The sequence below is a fragment of the Pseudophryne corroboree genome, chromosome 3, assembly GCF_028390025.1.
Source record: "Pseudophryne corroboree isolate aPseCor3 chromosome 3, aPseCor3.hap2, whole genome shotgun sequence".
Classification (NCBI taxonomy): domain Eukaryota; kingdom Metazoa; phylum Chordata; class Amphibia; order Anura; family Myobatrachidae; genus Pseudophryne; species Pseudophryne corroboree.
In genome coordinates, this window is record NC_086446.1 from 20593098 (window position 1) to 20618770 (window position 25673).

Below are 25673 nucleotides of genomic sequence, written 5' to 3' on the forward strand. Positions count from 1 at the left end.
AGTGGTCTCTAACCAGTCCTGGGTGAACCACAGAAGTTGGCCTCCCAAACTGGGATCCCCCAGGGGGAGACCCAGTCATGCACCAGGCTTGTCTTGTTTAGAAGCAGGCTGACTGGCAGCTCAGGATTGTTCTGCTTTGGGCTTAATGGTTTTGGGAGCACGAGATTGTCTCGGGTATGCCTGACCTTTAGCTTTCCCTTGAGGTCAAAAGGAGCAAAAAATTGGAACCTTTTGCCTTCTGTGCAAAGGATTAGTATTCAGGAGATATGCAGTCTTTGCAGCTGCTAAGTCAGTCACAATCTTATTGAGATCTTCCCCAAATAGGATGTCTCTCTTAAAAGGGAGTACCTCCAAAGTCTTTTTGGAGTCCAGGTCCACCTTCCATGACCTCAACCACAGAATACGGCGAGCCAGGATGGACGTAGTCAATACACAAAGTGGAAAGCTGCTCAATCAGATTGTAATGTCAATGTAAGGCATGTCACAAGCATATTGAGCATAGTTGAGAAAGCCGCCCAAGGTGGCTCCTGATTGGCTGCAGGAGCTGCGGACTGACTGGGAGATATATGGCACATATTTCACAGACTATCATTCAAAGCTAACCCCTCCGGCAAATCCTTGGCGCATGCCCTGCATAATACAGGAGAGTCCGTGGAATTCCCGTCCAGTGTTAGACATTATGGTGAATTCCATTCTTGATATATATTTCATTATACCGAGATTGGAAGCACTCGTTAGTGGAGTTCCACTTCCTGGGAAGAAAGTGGAAAAAGAAACCACTACGGGCTGGACAACATCATAGAAGATTGTAAGTGGGGTACGCTTGCCCATCTACATCTTTAAATTCATCTGATCTGTCTGAGTATGAATTACAGTTAAAGATACCTTTATGGGTATATTGAATATACTTGGAGTGTGAGTACGGTATGCTAGTCTATTTCTCCGGCCGTCAGTGTGATTGATTGAACAAACTCTATCGTGGGGCATCTATTAATTGAGGTATTCTTCTCCCCGGTATCTCTCAAATTGGGACACCACTTGGTGAGGATTTGAAAGAACATGACTAGCCATCCATCCAGTTAGGAGAAGTTTTGGGTCCATAAAGAAACCTTTATGCGTGTGAACACCTCCGTTTTAGACGTGAGTACGGTAAGAACCATTTTGTTAAACCACATAACCCAGAAACCACCCAAATCCAGGACATACTACACAATATTGTTCTTCCACTGTTTTTGAGGGACATTCGGTGAATCTGAAGGAGACTCCTCGGAATTAAAAAGAAAGAAGAGAAGAACAGAGGAATACTGGTCTAAGACCTCCCCTCCACTATTTTTGACGGACGTATTTGTGAAATTTCTATATTCAAGTGGACTTCCATAAGCTGTGCGCAGTTGGGTAGTTCTCATTTTGTTTGCTTATAGTACGAAAAGGGTATCTGACCTCCCGATAGATGCAGTACTCTCCACATATATACGGAGAGCCCTTACCACATCCAAAGACCTGATTTGTCCTCCAAAGAGTGAAGAGATAAAGGCCGGGACCACAATCCCTTGGTTGAGGTGAAAAGATGACACCACCTTAGGCAAATAACCTGGGCGAGTTCTAAGAACTGCCCGGTCATGATGAAATATCAGAAAGGGTGGACGAAAGGACAATGCGCCTTAGTCCTACACCCTTCTAGAAGAGGCAATAGCCAGTAAAACAGGACCTTGGCTGTGAGCCACTTAAGGTCCACAGACTGAAGAGGTTCAAATGGAGACTCTTGCAGGGCAAACCATACCGACAAGGCAGATATGTGAGCCTTGAGGGAGGCCAGACGAAGGCCTAAGTCCAGGTCTTGTTGCAGAAAAGCCAGAATTCTGGAAGTTCTGAATCTGTATGCATCATAATTCTTATCAGCACACCAGGTGAAATAAGAATTCCAGACCCTATATTAAATCCGGGCAGATGCCGGTTTGCGGGCTTTCAACATAGTTTGTATAAACGCCTCGGAGAATCACTTGGCCCTCAGGAGTGATGCATCGAGAGCCATGCCATCAAAACCAGTCTGGCCAGGTCTGGGTAGAGAAGGGCCCTGTACGAGGAGGTCTGGGTGCTAAGGAAGTAGCAGGAGACGCTCTCTCAATTGACCCTGCAGGTCTGAGAACCAATGCCATCTGGGCCACACCGGAGCGACTAGAAGTTGTTTTCCTCCTTGCTTGAACTCCGCAGGACCCTGGGCAGGAGTGACACTGGAGGGAATATGTAGGGCAAGCAAAAGTTTCATGGAATGGCTAGTGTGTCCACGAACAATGCTTGAGGATTGCTGGTCCTTGATCCGAACACCAGGACTTTGTGATTGTGTCAAGATGCCATCAGGTCTACATCTGGTGGGCCCACATGTCCACTAGTAGTTGAAAGACTTCTGGATGAAGACTCCACTCTCCGGCGTGCACGTCCTGATGACTGATGAAGTCTGCTTCCCAGTTCAGGACACCCAGAATGAACACTGCCAATATTGCTGGAAAATGGTGCTCCGCCCAACAAAGGACTTTTGACACTTCCATCATTGCCATGTGGCTTTGAGTGCCGCCCTGATGGTTTATGTATGCCGTGGTGGTGTTGTCTGACTATATTTGAACAGGCCTGTTCTGTACCAGAGGCATGGCGGGAGTTATCGCGTTGAAAACTACCCACAACTCCAGAATGTTTATTGGGAGGAGTGATTTCTCCTTAGTCCAGCGACCCTGAAAAGAGTGTTGCTCCAATATCGCTCCCCATCTCAGCAGACTGGCATCTGTTGTCAGCAAGACACAGTCGGGGATCCAGAAGGGACGGCCCCTGTTAATTTGCTGGTCCTGTAGCCACAAGGCCAGCGACAGACAAACCTTCGGAGTCAAAGTGATCATGTGAGATCCGATTCGATGAGGTAGGCCATCACACTTGGAAAGGATTAACCTCTGCAGAGGGCGGGAATGTAATTGAGCGTACTCCACCATGTCGAATGCCGACACCGTTAGGCCAAGTACTTGCATTGCCGAGTGCATTGACACTCTGGGACAATAAAGGAAGCATCATATCCTGTCCTGAAGCTTCAGGACGTTCTCCGGGGACAGAAACAGTCGCTGACTGTGTGTGTCCAGGAGTGCCACCAAATGCACCATGCTCTGTGCTGGGACCAGCAAGGATTTCTTCCAATTGATGAGCCACCAATGGGCTTGTAGGAAGCTTATTGTCAGTTGCAGATGACGGAGGAGGACATCTTGGGAGTTTGCCAGAATCAGCAAGTCATTCAGATACTGCAGGATCCTAACTCCCTGGCGACGGAGATGGGCCATCATTACAGTCATAACCTTGGTGAAGATCCAAGGAGCCATAGCCAGTCCAAATAGTAGAGCCTTGAACTGATAATGGAGGTTGCCAATAGCAAACCGTAGATATTGCTGTGACTTGGCAATAGGTATATGCAGGTATGCATCCTGTATATCCAGGGATACCATATAGTCTCCAGGTTCCATAGCAAGTACAATTGAGTGCAGTGTTTTAATGCAGAACTTGGACACTCTCACAAACTTGTTCAGTGATTTGAGGTTGAGTATAGGCCAGAAAGACTCATTGGGTTTCGCGACTAGAAACAGGGTCGAGTAGTATCCTCCTTGGATTGTGAGGACGAAGCAGCCGCTTAGATGACCCAGAGACACGGGAGTGACCTGGAGTAGATTTTTGTCTGACCAAGGAATGATTCAACTGCTGCAACTGGTTAGACAAAATTTCCGCCCAAGGCTGATTAACCATAGGGGCAATTTGTGGCTGTAGTGGCACAGGTGGTCCCATAGGGGGAGTAAGGCGTTCCACCAGAGTACCCAGTAGGTTTGAGAATGCAGCCCAGGGTGGCTCCTGATTAGTTACAGAAGCTGCGGACTGACTGGGAGATGTATGACACACAGTGCACAGACCATCATGCAGAACTTCCCCCTCTGGTAAATCCTTGGCGCCTGCTCTGCATGATGCAGGAGCATCCACAGACTTACTGCCCTTCTTGTTAGACATTGAACACAAATGTAACACAGAGCGATTTAGTACGATAAAGCCAGACAGAGTATAACATCTGCTAATAAATCCGTTAGGATGTAACTGAATATCCAGTACACCACACCTGCAAATAAATCCGGTATTATGTAAGTGAGTACACAGTAGAATACACGTATTGGGTAAATACTGTGACGCACCATATATATGACCCTGACGCACCTAGTCCCTTAGGTTACAGAATATAGTTATAGTGATATCTGGGAAACACTGAAAGTGAAACCACACAGCAGATACAGGCACACACAGTCACAGGCAATGCATATAATTATTATAACAACAAAACTGCACTGGACTAGTATATGTACAGAGATAGATAGATAGATAGATAGATAGATAGATAGATAGATAGATAGATAGATAGATAGATAGATAGATAGATATAACAGCGCAGTCCTAGACCGGAGATATATATCAGAATACCCGTATAATATATCCTGTAAGGTATACTTTTTCTTAACTAACGCTGACTGTATAGAGACATGTAGAATACTCAAGTGTTTGTAAAGTCACAGCGCTATATACAGATGGCTTTACTAGGGAGACCTCGCCCTGCAGTCTTGGAGACCAGCCGCAGCTAAGCTCAGAGGATGGCGCCCAGCGTCTCAGTCAGGGAGTGAGAGTGTGAGGCAGCTCCAGGGCAGGAAAGTCTGCATATATAGCGCCCTGGGCCGGGGGAGGGTCTACACGTCAAGCACCACCTCCCCTATGCTGGACTTCCACCCCGGGTACTATGAGCCTTATTAAATGGGGTGTTAGTACACCCGACCTGTACTCAATACGCCCTGGTGGTCTAGTGGGGTCCCTGCTCGGTAAGTGTCCACGCCAGCGTCGCAGTCCGTCTCCCTAGACTGCGACATGAACGTGTTTTTTTCATGACGGGTCCCGTCTGTGGATCCTCTTACCTTCTCCCCGTAGCAGCTACACAAACCAGGAGAGCGTCTGCGACCGTGTGCCTAAAGCCGTAGCATCTCTGCCGCAAGTACCCTGGAACAGGCCGCGGGAGTATGAGACACCACTAGGGAGGTGATGGAGCCGCAGCTCTGAATGTCACACTGACATATCAGCGCCGCGGCCCTTGAAGTCTTCTTAGAAAGCTTTTTCAAGGCTGCCAAGCGCAGCCCCCCAGTTAAGAGACCTGCTGCTGCAGGAACCAACTCAAAACTGAGCTCACAGTGCCTGGAGGCTGGGTTATAGAGGAGGCCCCAATGCATCCTGGGACAGCCTAAAGCTTTAGCCTGTTGGTGCCTCTGGATCAAGATCCACTCTACACCCTCGATGTTTCCCTGTGGAACACAATGTACCCTGCTGCAGAAATATTCAGTCCCTACAATTACATATAATATTATATTATTAATACACTAATGGCTGCTCCCCCTGTATAAAAATAATAACAGGATACCACAGATATCTCTCCCTGTATATTAAAGACAGGACATCCCAGACCACGCTTCCTGTATTGTAGGACATCACTTGCCCCACCCCCCCCTATAATACTAGTAACAATAATAATAATAATAGTAATAACAGGACACCACAAGCTGCTCATCTTGTATTATAATAATAACAGGACACCACAGGCTGCTCCCCCTGTATAGGAAGACGCCATTACCTGACGGCTGATGGTAGATTTAGAACCAATCATTACCTGACCTCGACCGACAGTGAGAGGCTGCAGCAATCGATGATCAGCCACTTCCCGTGTGTGGAACGCACAGGCCGGAAGTAAGGTGGACCGCACAGGCCGGAAGTAGGGTATGATTGGCACAGGTTGCTTCATGGTGTCTGGCCCCTCCCCTCCCACACTCAGGACCCAGCACCTCCGTCTGTAATAATTATTACCATACAAGTCTCCAGTGCAGGAGGCCGGCGGCCATTTTCTTGTAGATTAGTCCGGCAGCTGTAGCAGCAGTTCCCCGGCCGCGTAGTGACGTCAGGAGCGGCGACCATTGTCCCCTGGTCTGAGCTCCGCCTTCCATCTATCATTACCACAAGGCAGCAGGAGCAGAGAGCAGCCATTGCTGTGTCTGGCAGCAGGCAATGATATTAATATTATTATTCTATAGGCTGAGCAGCTCTGATGTCAGGTTGCTGAACTACAGGGGGAGCAGCCTCTGGTGCCTTGTTATAGTGCAGCTGGAGCAGACTCTGGTGCTGCATTATCCCTGTACAGGTAGCTAACACTCTAGTGTCCTATTATTGTAATGCAGGTGGTGCAGATCCCGCCGTTACCGTAATACAGGTGGCGCAGACCACGCATTTACCGTGATACAATGGGCACTGACCATTAATATACAGAGGTAGCAGCCTGAGGCGTCCTACTATACACGTGATGTGACCTGTGGCATCCTATTATACAGGTGGAGTGGCCTTTGGCATCCTATTATACAGAGGGAGCGGCCTGCGTTGTCCAATTATACAGGGGGCAGCATGTGACATACCACTATACAGATGGAGAGGCTTGCGGTGTCCTACTATACAGGGGGACTGGCCTGTGACATCCTATTATACAACTGGAGCGACCTATGATGTCCTATTATACAGGGGGGAGAAACCTGTGGCATCCTGCTGTACAAGAGAAGAGGCCTGTGGTGTCTTGTTATTATTATACAGGGTGAGCGGCGTGTATTGTCTTTCTCTGACGTCCTAGTGGATGCTGGGAACTCCGTAAGGACCATGGAGAATAGCGGCTCCGCAGGAGACTGCGCACAACTAAAGAAAGCTTTAGGACTACCTGGTGTGCGCTGGCTCCTCCCACAATGACCCCCAGACCTCAGTTAGAATCTTGTGCCCGGCCGAGCTGGATGCACACTAGGCGCTCTCCTGAGCTCCTAGAAAGAAAGTATATTTTAGGTTTTTTATTTTACAGTGAGATCTGCTGGCAACAGACTCACTGCAGCGAGGGACTAAGGGGAGAAGAAGCGAACCTACCTAACTGGTGGTAGCTTGGGCTTCTTAGGCTACTGGACACCATTAGCTCCAGAGGGATCGACCACAGGACCCGACCTTGATGTTCGGTCCCGGAGCCGCGCCGCCGGCCCCCTTACAGAGCCAGAAGCAAGAAGTGTTCCTGAAAATCGGCGGCAGAAGACTTCTGTCTTCAACACTGCAGCTGTGCGCCATTGCTCCTCATGCACACCTCACACTCCGGTCACTGATGGGTGGAGGGCGCTAGGGGGGAGGGGTGCCCTGAGGGCAATATAAACACCTTGGCTGGCAAATCATCACAATATATAGTCCCAGGGCTATATATGTGATAAATTACCCCTGCCAGAATCCATGAAAAAAGCGGGAGAAAAATCATTTTTTCTTCACAGTGCAGCTGGAAGACAGCTCCCCAGGCTCTCCCCTGTAGTTTTCAGGCTCAAAGGGTTAAAAAGAGAGGGGGGGGGGGGCACTAAATTTAGGCGCAATGTTTGTATACAAGCAGCTATTGGGGGAAAAATCACTCAGTTATAGTGTTAATCCCTGCATTATATAGCGCTCTGGTGTGTGCTGGCATAAACATAGAAACATAGAATTTGTCGGCAGATAAGAACCACTTGGCCCATCTAGTCTGCCCCTTATTTGTTTATTTTTTTATATTATTTTTTATCACTAACCTTATTTGATCCTTATTTCTTTGTAAGGATATCCTTATGTCTATCCCATGCATGTTTAAATTGCTCTACTGTCTTAGCCTCTACCACCACTGATGGGAGGCTATTCCACTTGTCCACTACCCTTTCTGTGAAATCATTTTTCTGCAAATTTCCCCTGAACCTCCCCCCCTCCAGTCTCAGTGCATGTCCTCGTGTCCTATAGCTTCTCTGCATTTGGAGAATGTTTCCCTCCTGGACTTTGTTAAAACCCTTCATATATTTGAAAGTTTCTGTCATGTCCCCCCTTTCCCTTCTCTGCTCCAAACTATACATATTGAGATTTCTTAGTCTTTCTGGGTATGTTTTATGATGTAGGCCATGCACCATTTTAGTTGCCCTCCTTTGTACAGTTTCTAATGTATTAATATCCTTTTGAAGATATGGCCTCCAGAACTGAATACAGTATTCTAGATGAGGCCGTACCAATGACCTATACAGTGGCATTATTACTTCTTTCTTTCTGCTGCTGATTCCTCTCCCAATGCAGCCAAGCATCTGACTAGCCTTCCTCATTGCCTTGTTACATTGCTTACCTGCTTTTAAGTCATCTGAAATAGTGACTCCTAGATCCCTTTCCTCCTCAGTAGTTTCCAGTATAGTGTCATTAATACTGTATTTAGCTTTAGGATTTTTGAGACCCAAGTGCATGATTTTGCATTTTTTGGCATTAAACTGTAATTGCCAGACTCTTGACCATTCCTCTAGTCTACCTAGATCCTCAATCATTTGTTTTACCCCACCTGGTGTGTCTACCCTGTTGCATACCTTTGTGTCATCTGCAAAAAGGCATACTTTCCCTTTAATGCCATTTGCAATGTCACCAATAAAGATACTCTCTCTCTCTGTCTCCCCAAAGGACTTTGTGGGGTCCTGTCCTCAGTCAGAGCATTCCCTGTGTGTGTGCGGTGTGTCGGTACGGCTGTGTCGACATGTTTGAGGAGAAAAGTTATGTGGAGGCGGAGCAGAGGCCGATAAATGTGATGTCGCCCCATGTGGGGCTGACACCAGAGTGGATGGATAGGTGGAAGGTATTAACCGACAGTGTCAACTCCTTACATAAAAGGCTGGATGACGTAACAGCTGTGGGACAGCCGGCTTCTCAGCCAGCGCCTGTCCAGGCGTCTCAAAAGTCATCAGGGGCTCAAAAACGCACGCTACCTCAGATGACAGGCACAGATGTCGACACGAAGTCTGACTCCAGTGTCGACGAGGTTGAGACATATACACAATCCACTAGGAACATCCGTAGCATGATCTCGGCAATAAAAAATGTGTTACACATTTCTGACATTAACCCAAGTACCACTAAAAAAGGGTTTTATGTTTGGGGAGAAAAAGCAGCCAGTGTTTTGTTCCCCCATCCGATGAGTGAATGAAGTGTGTGAAGAAGTGTGAGTTTCCCCGATAAGAAACTGGTAATTTCTAAAAAGTTACTGCTGGCGTACCCTTTCCCGCCAGAGGATAGGTCACGTTGGGAGATATCCCCTAGGGTGGATAAGGCGCTCACACGCTTGTCAAAAAAGGTGGCACTGCCGTCTTAGGATACGGCCACTTTAAAGGAGCCTGCTGATAAAAAGCAGGAGGCTATCCTGAAGTGTGTATATACACACTCAGGTATTATACTGAGACCTGCAATTGCCTCAGCATGAATAGTGCTGCTTCAGCAGGGTCTGTTACCCTGTCAGATAATATTAATACCCTAGACAGGGATAATATTGTGCTAACATAGAGCATTTTAAAGATGTCGTCTTATATATGAGGGATGCACAGAGGGATATTTGCCGGCTGGCATCCAGAATTAATGCAATGTCTATTCTGCCAGGAGGGTATTAGAGACCCGGCAGTGGACAGGTGTTGCTGACTTTAAAGGGCACATGGAGATTCTGCCTTATAAGGGTGAGGAATTGTTTGGGGATGGTCTCTGTGACCTCGTATCCACAGCAACAGCTGGGAAGAAATTTTTTTACCTCAGGTTTCCTCACAGCCTAAGAAAGCACCGTATTATCAGGTACAGTCCTTTCGGCTTCAGAAAAGCAAGCGGGCCAAAGGCGCTTCCTTTCTGCACAGAGACAAGGGAAGAAGGAAAAAGCTACACCAGACAGCCAGTTCCCAGGATCAAAAATCTTCCCCTGCTTCCTCTGAGTCCACCGCATGACGCTGGGGCTCCACAGGTGGAGACAGGTGCGGTGGGGGCGTGTCTCGGGAACTTCAGGGACCAGTGGGCTTCCCCACAGGTGGATCCCTAGGTTCTCCAAGTAGTATCACAGGGATACAAGCTGGAGTTCGAGGCGACTCCCCCTCGCCGTTACCTCACATCAGCCTTGCCTGCTGCTCTCGGAGAAAGGGAGGTAGTACTGGCGGCAATTCACAAGCTGTACTTCCAGCAGGTGAAATCAAGGTACCCCTCCTTCAACAAGGCCGGGGTTACTATTCCAAAATGTTTGTGGTACCGAAACCAGAATCCTTGAACACTTATATACGAAGGTTCAAGTTCAAAATGAAATCGTTCAGGGCGATTATTGCAAGCCTGGAGAATTTCAGGGTATCACTGGACATCATGGATGCTTACCTGCATGTCCCTATTTACCCTCCTCACCAGGAATACCTCAAAATTGTGGTACAGGATTGTCATTACCAATTCCAGACGTTGCCGTTGGTCTGTCCCCGGCACCGAGGGTATTTACCAAGGTAATGGCCGGAATAATTATCCCGTACTTGGACAATCTCCTTATAAAGGCGAGGTCCAGGGAGCAGCTGTTTGTTGGAGTAGCACTATCTCGGGAAGTGCTACAACAGCTCGGCTGGATTCTGAATATTCCAAAGTCGCAGCTGGTTCCTACGACGAGTCTACTGTTCCTGGGTATGGTTCTGGACACAGACCAGAAAAAAAATGTTTCTCCCGGAGGAGAAAGACAAGGAGTTGTCATCTCTAGTCAGAGGCCTCCTGAAACCAAAACAGGTCTCGGTGCATCACTGCACGCGAGTCCTGGGAAAGATGGTAGCTTCTTACGAAGCAATTCCATTCGGCAGGTTCCATGCAAGAACTTTTCAGTGGGACTTGTTGGACAAGTGGTCCGTATCGCATCTTCAGATGCATCGGCTGATAACCCTGTCTCCAAGGACCAGGGTGTCTCTGCTGTGGTGGCTGCAGAGTGCTCATCTCCAAGAGGGCCCCAGATTCGGCATACAGGACTGGATCCTGGTGACCACGGATGCCAGCCTTCGAGGCTGGGGGGCAGTCACACAGGAAAAAGAAAAACTTCCAGGGACAAATCAGGAGATTTCCCTACATAAATATTCTGGAACTGAGGGCCATTTACAATGCCCTAAGTCAGGCAAGACCCCTGCTTCAGAACCAGCCGGTACTGATCCAATCAGACAACATCATAGCAGTCGCCCATGTAAACCAACAGGGCGGCACAAGAAGCAGGATGGCGATGGCAGAAGCCACAAGGATTCTCCGATGGGCGGAAAATCACGTGTTAGCACTGTTAGCAGTGTTCATTCCGGGAGTGGACAACTGGGAAGCAGACTTCCTCAGCAGACACGACCTACACCCGGGAGAGTGGGGACTTCATACAGAAGTCTTTCAACTGATTGTAAACCATTGGGAAAGGCCACAGGTGGACATGATGGCGTCCCGCCTAAACAAAAAGCTAGAAAGATATTGCGCCAGGTCGAGAGACCCTCAGGCAATAGCTGTTGACGCTCTAGTGACACTGTGGGTGTACCAGTCGGTTTATGTGTTCCCTCCTCTTCCTCTCATACCCAGGGTACTGAGGATAATAAGGAAAAGAGGAGTAAGAACTATACTCATTGTTCCGGATTGGACAAGAAGAACTTGGTATCCGGAACTTCAAGAAATAATCTCAGAGGACCCATGGCCTCTACCGCTCAGACAGGTCCTGCTGCAGCAGGCTCCCTGTCTGTTCCAAGACTTACCGTGGCTGCATTTGACGCCATGGCGGTTGAACGACGGATCCTGAAGGAAAAGGGCATTCCGGAGGAAGTCATTCCTATGCTGATTAAAGCTAGGAAAGGAGTAACCGCAAATTATCACCGCATTTGGCGAAAATATGTTGCGTGGTGTGAGGCCAGGAAGGCCCCAACAGAGGAATTTCAGCTGGGTCAATTTCTGCACTTCCTACAGTCAGGAGTGACTATGGGCCTAAAATTGGGTTCCATTAAGGTCCAGATTTCGGCTCTGTCGATTTTCTTCTAGAAATAACTGGCTTCACTGCCTGAAGTTCAGACATTTGTTAAGGGAGTGCTGCATATTCAGCCCCTTTTGTGCCTCCAGTGGCACCTTGGGTTCTCAACGTGGTGTTGGGTTTCCTAAAGTCACATTGGTTTGAGTCACTTAAAACCGTGGATTTGAAATATCCCACGTAGAAAGTGGTCATGCTGTTGGCCTTGGCTTCGGCCAGGCGTGTGTCAGAATTGGCGGCTTTGTCATGTAAAAGCCCTCATCTGATTTTCCATATGGATAGGGCAGAATTGAGGACTCGTCCCCAATTTCTCCCTAAGGTGGTATCAGCTTTTCATTTGAACAACATATTGTGGTGCCTACGGCTACTAGGGACTTGGAGGAATCCAAATTACTGGACGTAGTCAGGGCCTTGGAAATATATGTTTCCAGGACGGCTGGAGTCAGGAAAACTGACTCGCTATTTATCCTGTATGCACCCAACAAGTTGGGTGCTCCTGCTTCGAAGAAGACTATTGCTTGCTGGATCTGTAGCACAATTCAGCTTGCGCATTCTGCGGCTGGACTGCCGCATTCTAAATCTGTAAAAGCCCATTCCACGAGGAAGGTGGGCTCTTCGTGGGCGGCTGCCCGGGGGGTCTCGGCTTTACAACTTTGCCGAGCTGCTACTTGGTCAGGGTCTAACACTTTTGCTAAATTCTACAAATTTGATACCCTGGCTGAGGAGGACCTTGAGTTTGCACATTCGGTGCTTCATAGTCATCCGCACTCTCCCGCCCGTTTGGGAGCTTTGGTATAATCCCCATGGTCCTTACGGAGTTCCCAGCATCCACTAGGACGTCAGAGAAAATAAGATTTTACTCACCGGTAAATCTATGTCTCGTAGTCCGTAGTGGATGCTGGGCGCCCATCCCAAGTGCGGATTGTCTGCAATACTTGTATATAGTTATTGCCTAACTAAAGGGTTATTGTTGAGCCATCTGTTGAGAGGCTCAGTTATATTTCATACTGTTAACTGGGTATAGTATCACGAGTTATACGGTGTGATTGGTGTGGCTGGTATGAGTCTTACCCGGGATTCAAAATCCTTCCTTATTGTGTCAGCTCTTCCGGGCACAGTATCCTTACTGAGGTCTGGGGGGGGAGTCATGGTGGGAGGAGCCAGTGCACACCAGGTAGTCCTAAAGCTTTCTTTAGTTGTGCCCAGTCTCCTGCGGAGCCGCTATTCCCCATGGTCCTTACGGAGTTCCCAGCATTCACTACGGACTACGATAAATAAATTTACCGGTGAGTAAAATCTTATTTTCTATACAAAAGAATCGTCCTGTGTTGTTATAATGTAACCCCTCTTACCACCTATGGGTAATTAATACAGAAGTGCCTCAACCCAAGCTGTAATTAGTCCATGGGCGTTGCTTGAGTAAGCCCGATTATGTAGTGTAATACTGTGGGGTGCAAGGCGCCTCTTCCTGGGGAATATGGCAGCACGCAGCAGCTGAGGAACAACACAAGTCCAGTTTCTGGTACAACTGACCCCGGCCAGTTTTATTGAAACAGAAAATAAAACAAACACCAAAAGAAAATACCTTGCCTGTCCGGCACTAACTAAACACAGGATATTCCTAACTGTCACTAAACAAAAACAAAGAGTTCTCCAGTAAATACTGTGTAGCTTACTTGTGTCAAAAGCGTGTTCCTCTCACACAGACTCTGCAGCCTTCCCAGGCAGTCTGCCCATACTAATCAGGCTAGCAGCCCTATAACACACTTACACAGCTGAAACCCTGATTAGCCCTCTGTGAGGCCAAAGACCCGAACTGGGCCCAATGGCTAGAACTCTCCTTATCTCTCTCTTAGAGCCTATACCCAGCTTTTACAGCAAACTGAAAAGGTTCAGACAAAACCAAAAGCATTTTCCCTAGAAGTTAACACTTTCTAAAACATGTAAGACAAGAAACTGGGACAAACATACCTGCCCTCAAACACTATCCCAGTGTCCTTGTCACAGTAGGTGATCTAATATTCTCCTACATGTAGGTGTGTAATATTTATATTTAACACCCTCATATACAGTATGCTTTAAGTATAAATTATATTAGGTTGGTATACCATTAAACCTGACCTCTCTCTCCCTCCAAGTACACACATGCAAGTTTAGTCAGCAGGTAAGTATACTGAATGTAATATACATAAATATATATAAAGGTTGTCTAGTCACACACTAGCCACAATTGGCACAATATTTAACATGTATGGAAATTTACATTACTATAGTAAATACGATCTCTAGTGCAGGCAGTACTAATGATATAAATAAGCCTGGGTACCCAGTGTGTTGTAGATCACCGCAGTGTCGTTGGTGCACAGTTGGGGCTTTTATGTTGACATCCAATATATTTGTCCCGGTCGCTATAAATTGAATCACTTCACCTTGAGTAAAGGGTGATTACTACTCTTACAGTAATATTCTCCTTCCATTGACTCATCTGGTAACAATATGCCAGTAGCTTGTAATTCTTTAAAGCTTAAAGATGTAGTGATTATTGTCTCAGAAATCAGGGTCAGTTCTCTTAGTATTAAACATATCTCTCCGATCTGATATCAGTGGTAGCTTTCAGAAGTAATGATATCCTTGTGGTTCTCACTGCAAAATGCTACATAACTGGGATGGAACTCTAGCCATAAGTCTGTTATGGGATGTAGTTAGTCTACTGCCGGTCGGGATCTTAAGGACTTAATGTTAGGATATGGTGTGCTCTGTACCTGTCTCCTTCTGTGTATTAGTCTATGGGTGCATCCCCTAGTGTTAGAGCTCTAGTGCCAGGAGTCACTCGGAGGCGGAGTCAAATGCTGTAAGTTTCTGTCCCTCCATGTCAGGGAGGGTGTGACACACAGAGAGACTGAGACACAGAGTCCTGTGTGTACAAGTGTGCAGAGCTGAGACTGGGAGCAGATATCAGCTACAGAGACTCAGTGTTCCAGTGCATGCATCATCTTTTCTGCAGTGGGAGTCAGACTGCACGGCTGTGCAGTCCTCCATGCTTCACCACCACAGACACCTCCTGATAAGTACCACTATCTAATGTTGTTACCTTGTGTGATATATGGGCTCCTGATTACCGCTATCAGTGTTACATCTGAGTCACCTGTGTACACTAAATAAACCTGCATTACTGTTTAAGTCTTCAAGTGTGTGGACTGACGTCACTGCACCAGATAGCCCAGTACACTCTGCCAACACTTATCATGTTGTAATGTAACCAAATGCTTTAGAAACACAATTCTAATTCACAAATCCTCTACTACAGTCTGTGATAATTAGAAGCTAACTGCCGATATTGCTATGCACTAATGCTATGCACTAATGCAGTTGCCGATATCTTCCTATCTGAATGCGGCACAGGCAGGGTTATGTGCTGCCACCACTACCGCACTGTAAAGGGTTATGGCTATTAGCCAAGTCCAGTGGTTCCCAAACTTTTTTTTTTAATCACGGCACCCTTGAGTATCCGTCACACAATTTGAGAACCACTGGCCTAGTATCTGTGTCATTGCGGAGCCTTGTAGCTTAGAGAGACAACCACTATCAAGCCATGCCGCATGTGGCCAATAGGTGGCGTTGGTTTGCTAAGCATAAAGTCTGTTGGCAGCAGCTATAGAATGCACTTCATCTACTCATGGAGGTTTGCAGGAAGACAGAATATATGTATATGCAGAATGGCTGACCTTGCTTGGGATATGAAGTAGTGCCAGTCTTATCCCTAGACTCTAGTTACCAATGAGGGGTGCAGTGTGCTTGCTTAGGTCTCACCCTCCAGTTGTTCATTCTGTTTCAGCTGCTCATACTGATGTGGCCTGTAGCCACTCCCCCGACTCCGCTCTGCACTCTCCTATTGGTGGCCAGTGGTTGCTCTCTCTCAGTCCTGTCACTGAAGTCGGCTCTTCCAACAGCAACTCCTGCTCCCTGCTTTCACTGCAGTCACACGGCTGTCAGTACTGGGATACTCTCTGCCACATCCGTCCTCATGTCAACCTCTGCTTAGGAAACCGGTACCAGCACCCATCCTGGCACCACTATATATATATATCCTATGATGTCTTTTTTATATCTATATATTATTTATGTTAGGAAAATGATTATATTATAATTAACTATTATGTTTTTATATTTGTTGTGAAGTTGTCAATGGAGATAATATATTAACCGTTAGAATAGAAACAGTAACCTATATAAGAGTACTGATTAGCGCTAATATTATTAGTATTAATAACACTGATAAGAACTGTTCATATATAGATTTGGAGCAAAGGAACGCTGGTAGCCGCAGCCGCTGGAATGTGGATGTCTGACCAATGGGAATGCAAGTCGGAAGGGGCTAAAGAGCACTACAGGTGTGCATTGTTTAAAGGCATCAATTAAATAGCAGGGTTTAAAAGCAAATCCTGGCCAGTACAATATCCTTACTGTCTGAGGAAGCCGCTTATTACTCACAGCGAGAGGCGGGGAAACGCGTTACAGGATACCTCCTGCATACACCTTTTCCCGTGATTATCGGTACCCACGCTACATATGGGAATTCGGGACTCGGAGGTTGCATATAGTGCTGTTTTGGAATTCTTTGAACTAATATCTAATTGCGGGTATCGTCTTTTTCCAATATATTTATAAAAAGTATTTAAAGACTATGGTATGATGTGAGGTGTTTTTAATATATGGCCATATGTTTGTATTAATAAATTGATAATTTTTGTTTTATTATATTGATGTGTCATTGTATCTAGCTGAGCAGCGTGTCTTCAGTTATATCTTTGCTGCTGTTCCCACTCCTCTGTTTCACCAACACATTTCAAATCTATTCAGAATCTTTTTCAAGGATGCTTTTTACTTGCAGGTCGGCGGCCTCATTTTCCTGATAAGGTTGTGATATGCTTTTAAGGAAAGATAAAAGTAGATGGCATAAATGAAGTAAAAAAATGGAAAAAAGGGAGAAGAATGATGACACTGAGGAAACATTTATTTATCTTTCACTCATTTCCACCACCTATGGGCGTGATGGAGGAAATGATCCATAGGTGGTGGAAATGAGTGAAAGATAAATAAAAATGAAAAAAATAAAAAGTATAGAGAAAAATAAACAAAAATGAAAAAATATAAATAAAAATAAAGACAAAATAAAAGTAATAAGATTAAATAAAAAATAAAATTGAAGTAATAAATGAAAAAATAAGGTAGTGAAAATATAAAAATAAAATTGAGTTCAAAATAAATAAAGACATGAGACAAAATAATGAAATAAGTAAACTGAAAATTTGGTGTTGCTGAGTGTAAGTGTTAAGGTTCCATTTCTCAAATGATGTATGTGGATTGCAGGATCCTTTAGGGCAGGCATGTCCAAACTGCGGCCCTCCAGCTGTTGTGAAACTACATATCCCAGCATGCCCTGACACAGTTTTGCTGTCAGAGAATGCTAAAGATGTGTCAGGGCATGCTGGGATGTCTAGTTTCTCAACAGCTGGAGGGCCGCAGTTTGGACATGCCTGCATTAGGGGATTAAAGGAAAGTATTCGGCTTACTATCTATATTCAGACCTTGTGTCGCCGTGAGACACACACACCTGCGATGAGTATGTAATGATGTTTGCAATCTAGAAATATTATACAAGAATGATAGAAACATCACTGTTAAACATCAAATCCACTTTACCAATGTTACTTTCCTAATTACACTCATATCAAACCCATTATTTAAACAATTGAAATTATTTTAATATCTAATCCCTTCTGTTTTGTTTTTGTAAACCCAAATTGTTTAAGAAAATTCATGTTAGAGATATGATATTGAATTTTGTAAAAACATTTTTAAACAATCCTAAGAAACACGTTACCTATGTACCTCCCCTATTAATACCATTAATGCTTTTTTTGTATATATTCTCACCTCTACCTTAACTAACAATGTAAATGTGTATATTATTTATAAATGTCTCATGAAATGAGTAATGAGTATGCATTGTAAAATGGAATAATAATTTAACTTATAGGGAGGAATTCAATTAGCCACATAATTACAATGATTTCCCTTCTCGCAGCTTTATTGCGCCTTCTGCGATTCACCTATTGAATTGCAAATTCGCAATAATGGGATTACTGCAAAATCGATTCTGGCAGTGAAAAGTGAAATATGGGTAAATCTGCCTGTACCCCCCAATAAAGCTAAAGTAACATCAGATAACAGTATAGAAGTTTATTATTGGTTATCATAAAAGTATTTATGGTGCTTAAACTGGGTCACATGACTCTTATATGCATTTTTGTGGCAGCAGAAATGGGGTGGTCATTATCATTGCCCCGCTTGCTTCTTCTACAGTGTGACTGTATACTGTATCTTATATTTTCTAGGTATTGTGAGTGGTGGAGGCTGTGCCACTACCCACTGACATGCCGTGCAGTGCAGGCAGATCAGAAGTTATCTTTAATGGTTATGTGCAAATCGTGTAGTGTGTACGGCCAACCAGACGTATATTGTTACTGATCAAATGACCAAACAATGCAAGATGTATCATTCGGTCATTTGAAGGATTGCACAGTGTGTACACACTATATCACTTGTTCTGGGGAAGAAGGGAAATCAAGACAACCATCACGTCATTTGCACAATGTCTAGTCTGAATTCTCCTAATAAAAGGAGGTTAACCTTGCAATATATAAGGATAATCTCCTTACCTAGAAAAAAAAACCGCAGGTGCACTCTCCAAACATTACTAATCAGAATTGTAATACATTTTGCAGTTTAACATCAAGTAAATGTGAGGTTATTTGCATAATTTTGGCCAAAAGAATGGGCCTACCCACCACGTCCAGGAATCATTATCAGGTAGGTTCCAAACATTATAAAGGTTCAAGTCCAGGGAAAACCACTCAGCCAAACCATACTAAGGCACCACACTAGAGAGATGTATCAAGTAAAGTGTTAGAGGGTGCAGAGAGCAGCTGCTATGTGTTAAGAGTGTTACATGGATGACAATAATAATACATGTGTTAAAAATGATTAAAAAAAACAAATAGGTTGCTGTAAAGTACTAAATTAAGGGTTACATTGTGATGCCATGAAGCAGCCTGGCCACACCAACCCAGAGGGTCCCACACCCCAAACTCATCCTCATTACTGACACACTATATTAATGTATTCAGGTCTGACCATTATTAATGCCTTGTTCAATATACATTCTGCAAATGCAAGGGTTCATAATTTAAAACACTCAGTGGTAGGTAGGTAGGAGGGGTGCCAATCATGACTGAAGAAGTCTCCACCATCAACTGTACATACTATACATGCACACAATGTAGAATATAAAGGGCAGGGGACCCTTAACTGCACACCCTAATTAAATATGAGGTGCTACCATGCTGAGACTTTTAGTGCCACACAGAAAAATAGAATGCAGGTGCACTCTCCAAACATTACTAAAATCAACCAGGATCATTACCTCCCATGCTAAATGGTAATAGTGATCAGAATTATATACCTGGTAGGAGCTTGACAACAGGAACGATCAATTAAAAATAAAACATTTTATTCCACATTTACAAAACATTAAAACAACACAGTTAAAAAATGGTAATAGTGATCAGAAAATACTCTTGCTATATAGTGATACAATATATCACATCCATACGTAGTATTGAGAGTCCCTGGAGTTGAACATATAGGACAGATACATATAATTACCACCAGTTCCTGTAGCAGGCGGAGACTCTCAGTAATGTTACAGTCAGTCTCTATGCCGAAGGTGTGTAGGTGGTAGGTAATGGTTCTATTGCGGCAAGGCGACCGCTGGAACCAGCCACTTGATGAGCATGCTCCGGCCACAGATACGTAGAGAGCCGTCACAAGTAATTGCTGGTATCAGACAGTGGATCCAGCCGCTGTAAGTATCTGTTGGTGTGGGAACTGCGGGTGCAAATTTGCAGGAAGCTGCATAAACTGGTAACTGTTGAAAGGTCCAGCGATGTTACCAAGCTCTATTGACGTTTGTGAAAGCAGCTGTTTATATTGCAATAAGCTGCTGACCGCAGCTATATGAACATGTATAGCTGGTCCGCTGTTATAAAAGAAACAAAAGCTTGCTGGTGTAGCTAGCCGGCCCATGCAGCCGCTGTGGTACAGGCTGTGCTGTGTCACTCCAGGGATCTCCCCTCTGTTTCCTCAACGCGTTTCTCCGCACTAGGGGCAGCTTCATCAGGAGGCAGAATTCAGTTCATGAGCCTCCCACAATGTGTCCTTATATCCTCCCATAATTAGCATTAATAACAGGTGTTCTTAATATGGACAAGGCTCAGCTGTGTGTATAAGTAACTCTCACAGTTTCTCACATATATCCAAATACAATTGCTTAAGTATATAACATAAATCAGTGGTTCTCAAACTCGGTCCTCAGGACCCCACACGGTGCATATTTTGCAGGTAACCCAGCAAGTGCACAGGTGTATTAATTACTTACACATTTTAAAAGGTCCACAGGTGGAGCTAATTATTTCACTTGCAATTCTGTGAGGAGACCTGCAAAATATGTACTGTGTGGGGTCCTGAGGACCGAGTTTGAGAACCTGTGACATAAATAAAATAATGTAAATATGAATAGGTGTAAGTACATATCATGCAGACAGAACAACTCAACTTATAAAATCATACAAAAAAATGCACAATGATTGCACAGAAAAAATGTTACTCCCATCCTATTTGTTAATTAAAGGGAGATAGTCTTTAATACACAGGTAAGTGTCATGTTCAATCAAGGAACAAAATCCAAATAGTATGTTTAAATATTTATGGAGACATAACTCTCAATTTAAGAGATACTATGACTCCATAATAAATATATTTTTTCATTTAGAATTATTGCTTTTATTTTTATGAAAAAATATATATCGGTCAACATGATAAACTAAACAAATGTATCTGATAACTGTATGCTCAGTCCTAATGTTCACAGATACACTGTTTCATTGTGTGTGATACTGTTTATTATCCATATCTACATGGACTCAATCCAACTATATACAGTTAATACAACTATAACAAGGCAGGAATAAAGAACAGGGAATAAGCTTCATATATCTCTTCATCCACACCTCGTAGGATTTCTACTACATGAATAGACCAAAGTGTCTAAGGCTCAGGGAGTATTCGTGCATTTAGATGGGCACACCCCTAGCAATATAGGAGCCATGCCCTGTCCAAACACAACCAGAGCCAGAACACTAGCTCATTACAATAGCACATAAGAAGCTCTTATACAGCGCTGCATCCACATGTGACCTAGCTCAATATGCCAATCCAAAGACCTCAAGGGCACACATCTGGATTCTGCAATTTATAAAGAAGGAAACAAGGGACTTTGGAAAAGAGATATAGAAAGAAGGTACGGATACTCTAAAAGTACAAACAAATACATAACAGGATGTTCCATATATAAGACCACATATTCATATAAATTCTAAATCAATCGTCTCATTGAGGCCTTGTGGTTTCAGGGACTGTCATTTAAGAATCCAAGCCGCTTCTTGCTGACACAGTGTTCTAAACCGATCTCCTCCTCTACTTGTAATAGCAACGTGTTCTAAGCCAACTAATTCTAAGCATGCAGGATTCCCTGCGTGTGTTTCTACAAAGTGCCGTGAGACACTGTGGTTCATATATCTGTTTATTAGATTTCTCCTGTGCGCCATGAAACGTAATTTCAGAGCTCTAGTAGTGCATCCCACATAACACCATTGACATGAACACCATAGCAAATACACGATAAAATGGCTATTACAATTGATGAAGGTTTCAATCTTATATTCCTGCTTGGAACATGAGGAAAGAACTCTGTTGGTTTTATTAGCTACATGTGTACAAGTGGTACATCTAGTGTGGTTGCACCTATAGAATCCCACAACCTGAGGACCCACCAGAGGAGTCTGTTGTCCCACTCTAGAAGTTTTATCTGGATGTCTTTTAAAGAAGCTAGGAGCCAAGATGTTCTTCAGGTTCCTTGCTTTTTTAAAGATAATGGTTGGATTCTTAGGCAAACTAGTGCTTAGAACTGGGTCAGTGAAAAGTAATTTGTAGTTTTGTTTAATAATATACAATATTTTATTGGCTTTTACGTTATATTTGGATTTAAACGCCAAATAATCTTGAGTCTTTGTTTTCTGTTTACTTTTGTGTTTCTTATTGTTAGTAGAATGCATCCCTCATACCTGTATAAGGGTGTTCCCCTAATTGTCTTCTATAGGTTCATTAATATTTAATTGCCTTCTCCCTTAGGGTGTATAGATAACAGGGTATCCCTGTTAAGGGTTCATGAGTATTGTATGGCTTGATCTAATACTTGTGTAGGGTTGTCAGGTTCGGTTTTACTTGTGTCCCCGGAGGGGGCGCTAGTGGGTCAGTGGAGGTAGGAGGGAAGAAGTGAGGAGGCTGGATTATGTTTCTGCGCATGGGCGCAATGATGTTTTATTAAACATAAAAGTTCACACAGTAAGGCAGCAGAAATAAACAATAAGGAATGCAAATGATATTGGTGCAGCGTGGAAGCGGAAAGTTTATGGCAGAATGAATTATGACAATGTTATGAATAGTGATGAGCGGGTTCGGTTCCTCGGAATCCGAACCCGCCCGAACTTCACCTTTTTTTTACACGGGTCCGAGCGACTCGGATCCTCCCGCCTTGCTCGGTTAACCCGAGCGCGCCCGAACGTCATCATCCCGCTGTCAGATTCTCGCGAGACTCGGATTCTATATAAGGAGCCGCGCGTCGCCGCCATTTTCACACGTGCATTGAGATTGATAGGGAGAGGACGTGGCTGGCGTCCTCAACGAGTACGTTGTATTTATTATTAGAACTTAGTTAGTTATAATTGTGTGGAGGATTGGGGACGGGGAGCAGCTGTAGGGAGTACAGTGCAGGGTTTTTGAGTTTAATCCGTTGTTTCTCTGCCTGAAAAAAAACGCTCCACCATATCTGTGCTCACTCAGTGTGCTGCACTGCTGCATGATATATCTGTGCTGAGTGCACTGCTCTGCTCACACTGCCTAATTGTGGGGACTGGGGAGCAGTTATAGCAGGAGTACAGTACACAGTTTTGCTGACAGTGACCACCAGTCCAGTATACGTTTGTCTGCCTGAAAAACACTGTGGTGATTTTTTTTTTTTTCTTTCTTCATGCTAGTTTGTTTAGCAGTCTGCTGACACTGTCCACCAGGTCCGTTATACAGTATATTATATTTATATATAAGCACTAAGCAGCAGTACTGTAGGCTACGGCTGTACCTACCTCTGTGTCGTCACTCGTCGTCCATAAGTATAAGTAATACTATCCATCCATCTACATTGTATACCTTTGGTGTTTTTTTTTTCTTTCTTGTTACTAGTTTAGCAGTCTGCTGACACTGTCCACCAGGTCTGTTATACACTACAGTATATTATATTTATATATAAGCACTAAGCAGCAGTACGGTAGGCCACGGCTGTACCTACCTCTGTGTCGTCAGTGCACTCGTCGTCCATAAGTATAAGTAATACTATACTATCCATCCATCTACATTGTATACCTGTGGTGTTTTTTTTTTCTTTCTTCATACTAGTTTAGCAGTCTGCTGACACTGTCCACCAGGTCCGTTATACAGTATATTATATTTATATATCAGCACTAAGCAGCAGTACGGTAGGCCACGGCTGTACCTACCTCTGTGTCGTCAGTGCACTCGTCGCCCATAAGTATAAGTAATACTATACTATCCATCCATCTACATTGTATACCTGTGGTGGTTTTTTTTTCTTTCTTCATACTAGTTTGTTTAGCAGTCTGCTGACAGTGTCCACCAGGTCCGTTATACAGTATATCATATATATAAGCACTAAGCAGCAGTACGGTAGGCCACGGCTGTACCTACCTCTGTGTCGTCACTCATCGTCCATAAGTATAAGTAATACTATCCATCCATCTACATTGTATACCTGTGGTGTTTTTTTTTTCTTTCTTCATACTAGTTTAGCAGTCTGCTGACACTGTCCACCAGGTCCGTTATACAGTATATTATATTTATATATAAGCACTAAGCAGCAGTACGGTAGGCCACGGCTGTACCTACGTCTGTGTCGTCACTCGTCGTCCATAAGTATAAGTAATACTATCCATCCATCTACATTGTATACCTGTGGTGTTTTTTTTTCTTTCTTCATACTAGTTTATCAGTCTGCTGACACTGTCCACCAGGTCCGCTATACAGTATATCATATATATATAAGCACTAAGCAGCAGTACGGTAGGCCACGGCTGTACCTACCTTTGTGTCGTCACTCGTCGTCCATAAGTATAAGTAATACTATCCATCCATCTACATTGTATATGTCAGATTGTGTTTGGTCTGTGTCCCCGGAGGGGGCGCTAGTGGGTCAGTGGAGGTAGGAGGAAAGAGACGAGGAGGTTGTATCACGTTCTTGCGCATGAGCGCAATGGTATTTTATTTAGCAGATAAGTTTAAACAGAAATGCAGCAGAAATAATATATCAGATGAGAAAACACTTGGAATGATAACAAATAGTCTATGGCAATGGATGATAGGTGACTTGAGAAATCATATCCGGAAATATAAAACAACAGAATGAATGTCAATGAAATGATTCTGGTTTGAAAACCAGAGCAGGGTTTTAAAACAAAGAACTAAGGCTGTAAATGGATATTGCAAACCTGAGCATTAGCAGGAGACCAACTCACAGTGCAGGTGATGAGGCACTGGCAGCAGCAAGCTGTGTCACAGGTGGAGGAATGAACACACCTGGAGTTTAGTCTTCAACTGCAGGCTGAAGCACACAAAGGTGGTGATGAGTGTGAAGCCCAATGCAGGTTGCTGGTATTGCTGAGCCTTGAAGTTCCACGGGAGCAAGTAGAATCACCAGGAGTATAAGTTCTTAGCAGAGAACCAGGAACTCAGGAGAAACAGGAGACGATCCTTTCATGCAGGTTGTCAGAATGACACAAAGTCCAGGATGCCTGTGAGGTGAAACTGTAGCCTCCTATATACCCCAGGGTGTGCAGGGATTGGATGGAGGAAAGGACAGTGGGTGCGGCCACGCACCGGATTGGCCGCAGTATACTAGCTGTTTGGAAACTGTCATGGCGGCGCCCACGCCGCGGCCCAGCGGGGACGCGGCGCGCACACGCCCGCTGGCTCAGGAGTGTTCCCAGGACCTTGATGACGTCCCATGGCAGGGGCATAGGCGACAGGTGACCGCAGGGAGCCAGGACGGAGTCCGCAGCGGCGGACGGATGCCAGTCTGGTAAGTCGATTCCTGACAGTACCCCCTCCTTTAGGGGTGGACACCGAACACCCACGTGGTTTGGAGGGATGAGAGCTGTGGAAGACACGGACCAACCTAGGAGCATGGACATCAGATGAATTCACCCAGCTTCTCTCCTCTGGGCCATAACCGAACCAATCGACCAGGTACTGGAGACGTCCATACCGGCAACGAGAGTCCAGAATCTTGTTGATCTCAAATTCCACGCCCCGCTGAGTTCGAACCTTGGGACCTACTGGAAGAGTATTCTGAAAGCGGTTTAGGATTAGAGGTCTGAGGAGAGAAATGTGAAAGGCATTAGAAATACGCAGTGAAGGTGGTAATTTCAACTTGTAAGCCACTGGGTTGATGACACTCTCAATAGGGTAAGGACCAATGAAGCGTGGTGCAAACTTCATGGATGGGACC

General features: G+C 44.7%; 2 protein-coding genes across 2 annotated transcripts in view; both read right to left on the bottom strand.

The window, feature by feature from the left end:
- LOC135055778 (uncharacterized) overlaps positions 1-5848 on the bottom strand; it is a 34721-nt gene extending 28873 nt beyond the window's left edge. The window contains exon 1 of the mRNA XM_063960217.1: positions 5681-5848. Within this exon, the coding sequence (XP_063816287.1) occupies positions 5681-5848 (168 nt within the window). The remainder of the gene's footprint in view (positions 1-5680) is intronic.
- The window catches only part of LOC135054551 (zinc finger protein 850-like), a 211955-nt gene that overhangs the window by 30688 nt on the left and 155594 nt on the right, over positions 1-25673 (bottom strand). The gene's annotated exons all lie outside the window — the stretch shown is intronic.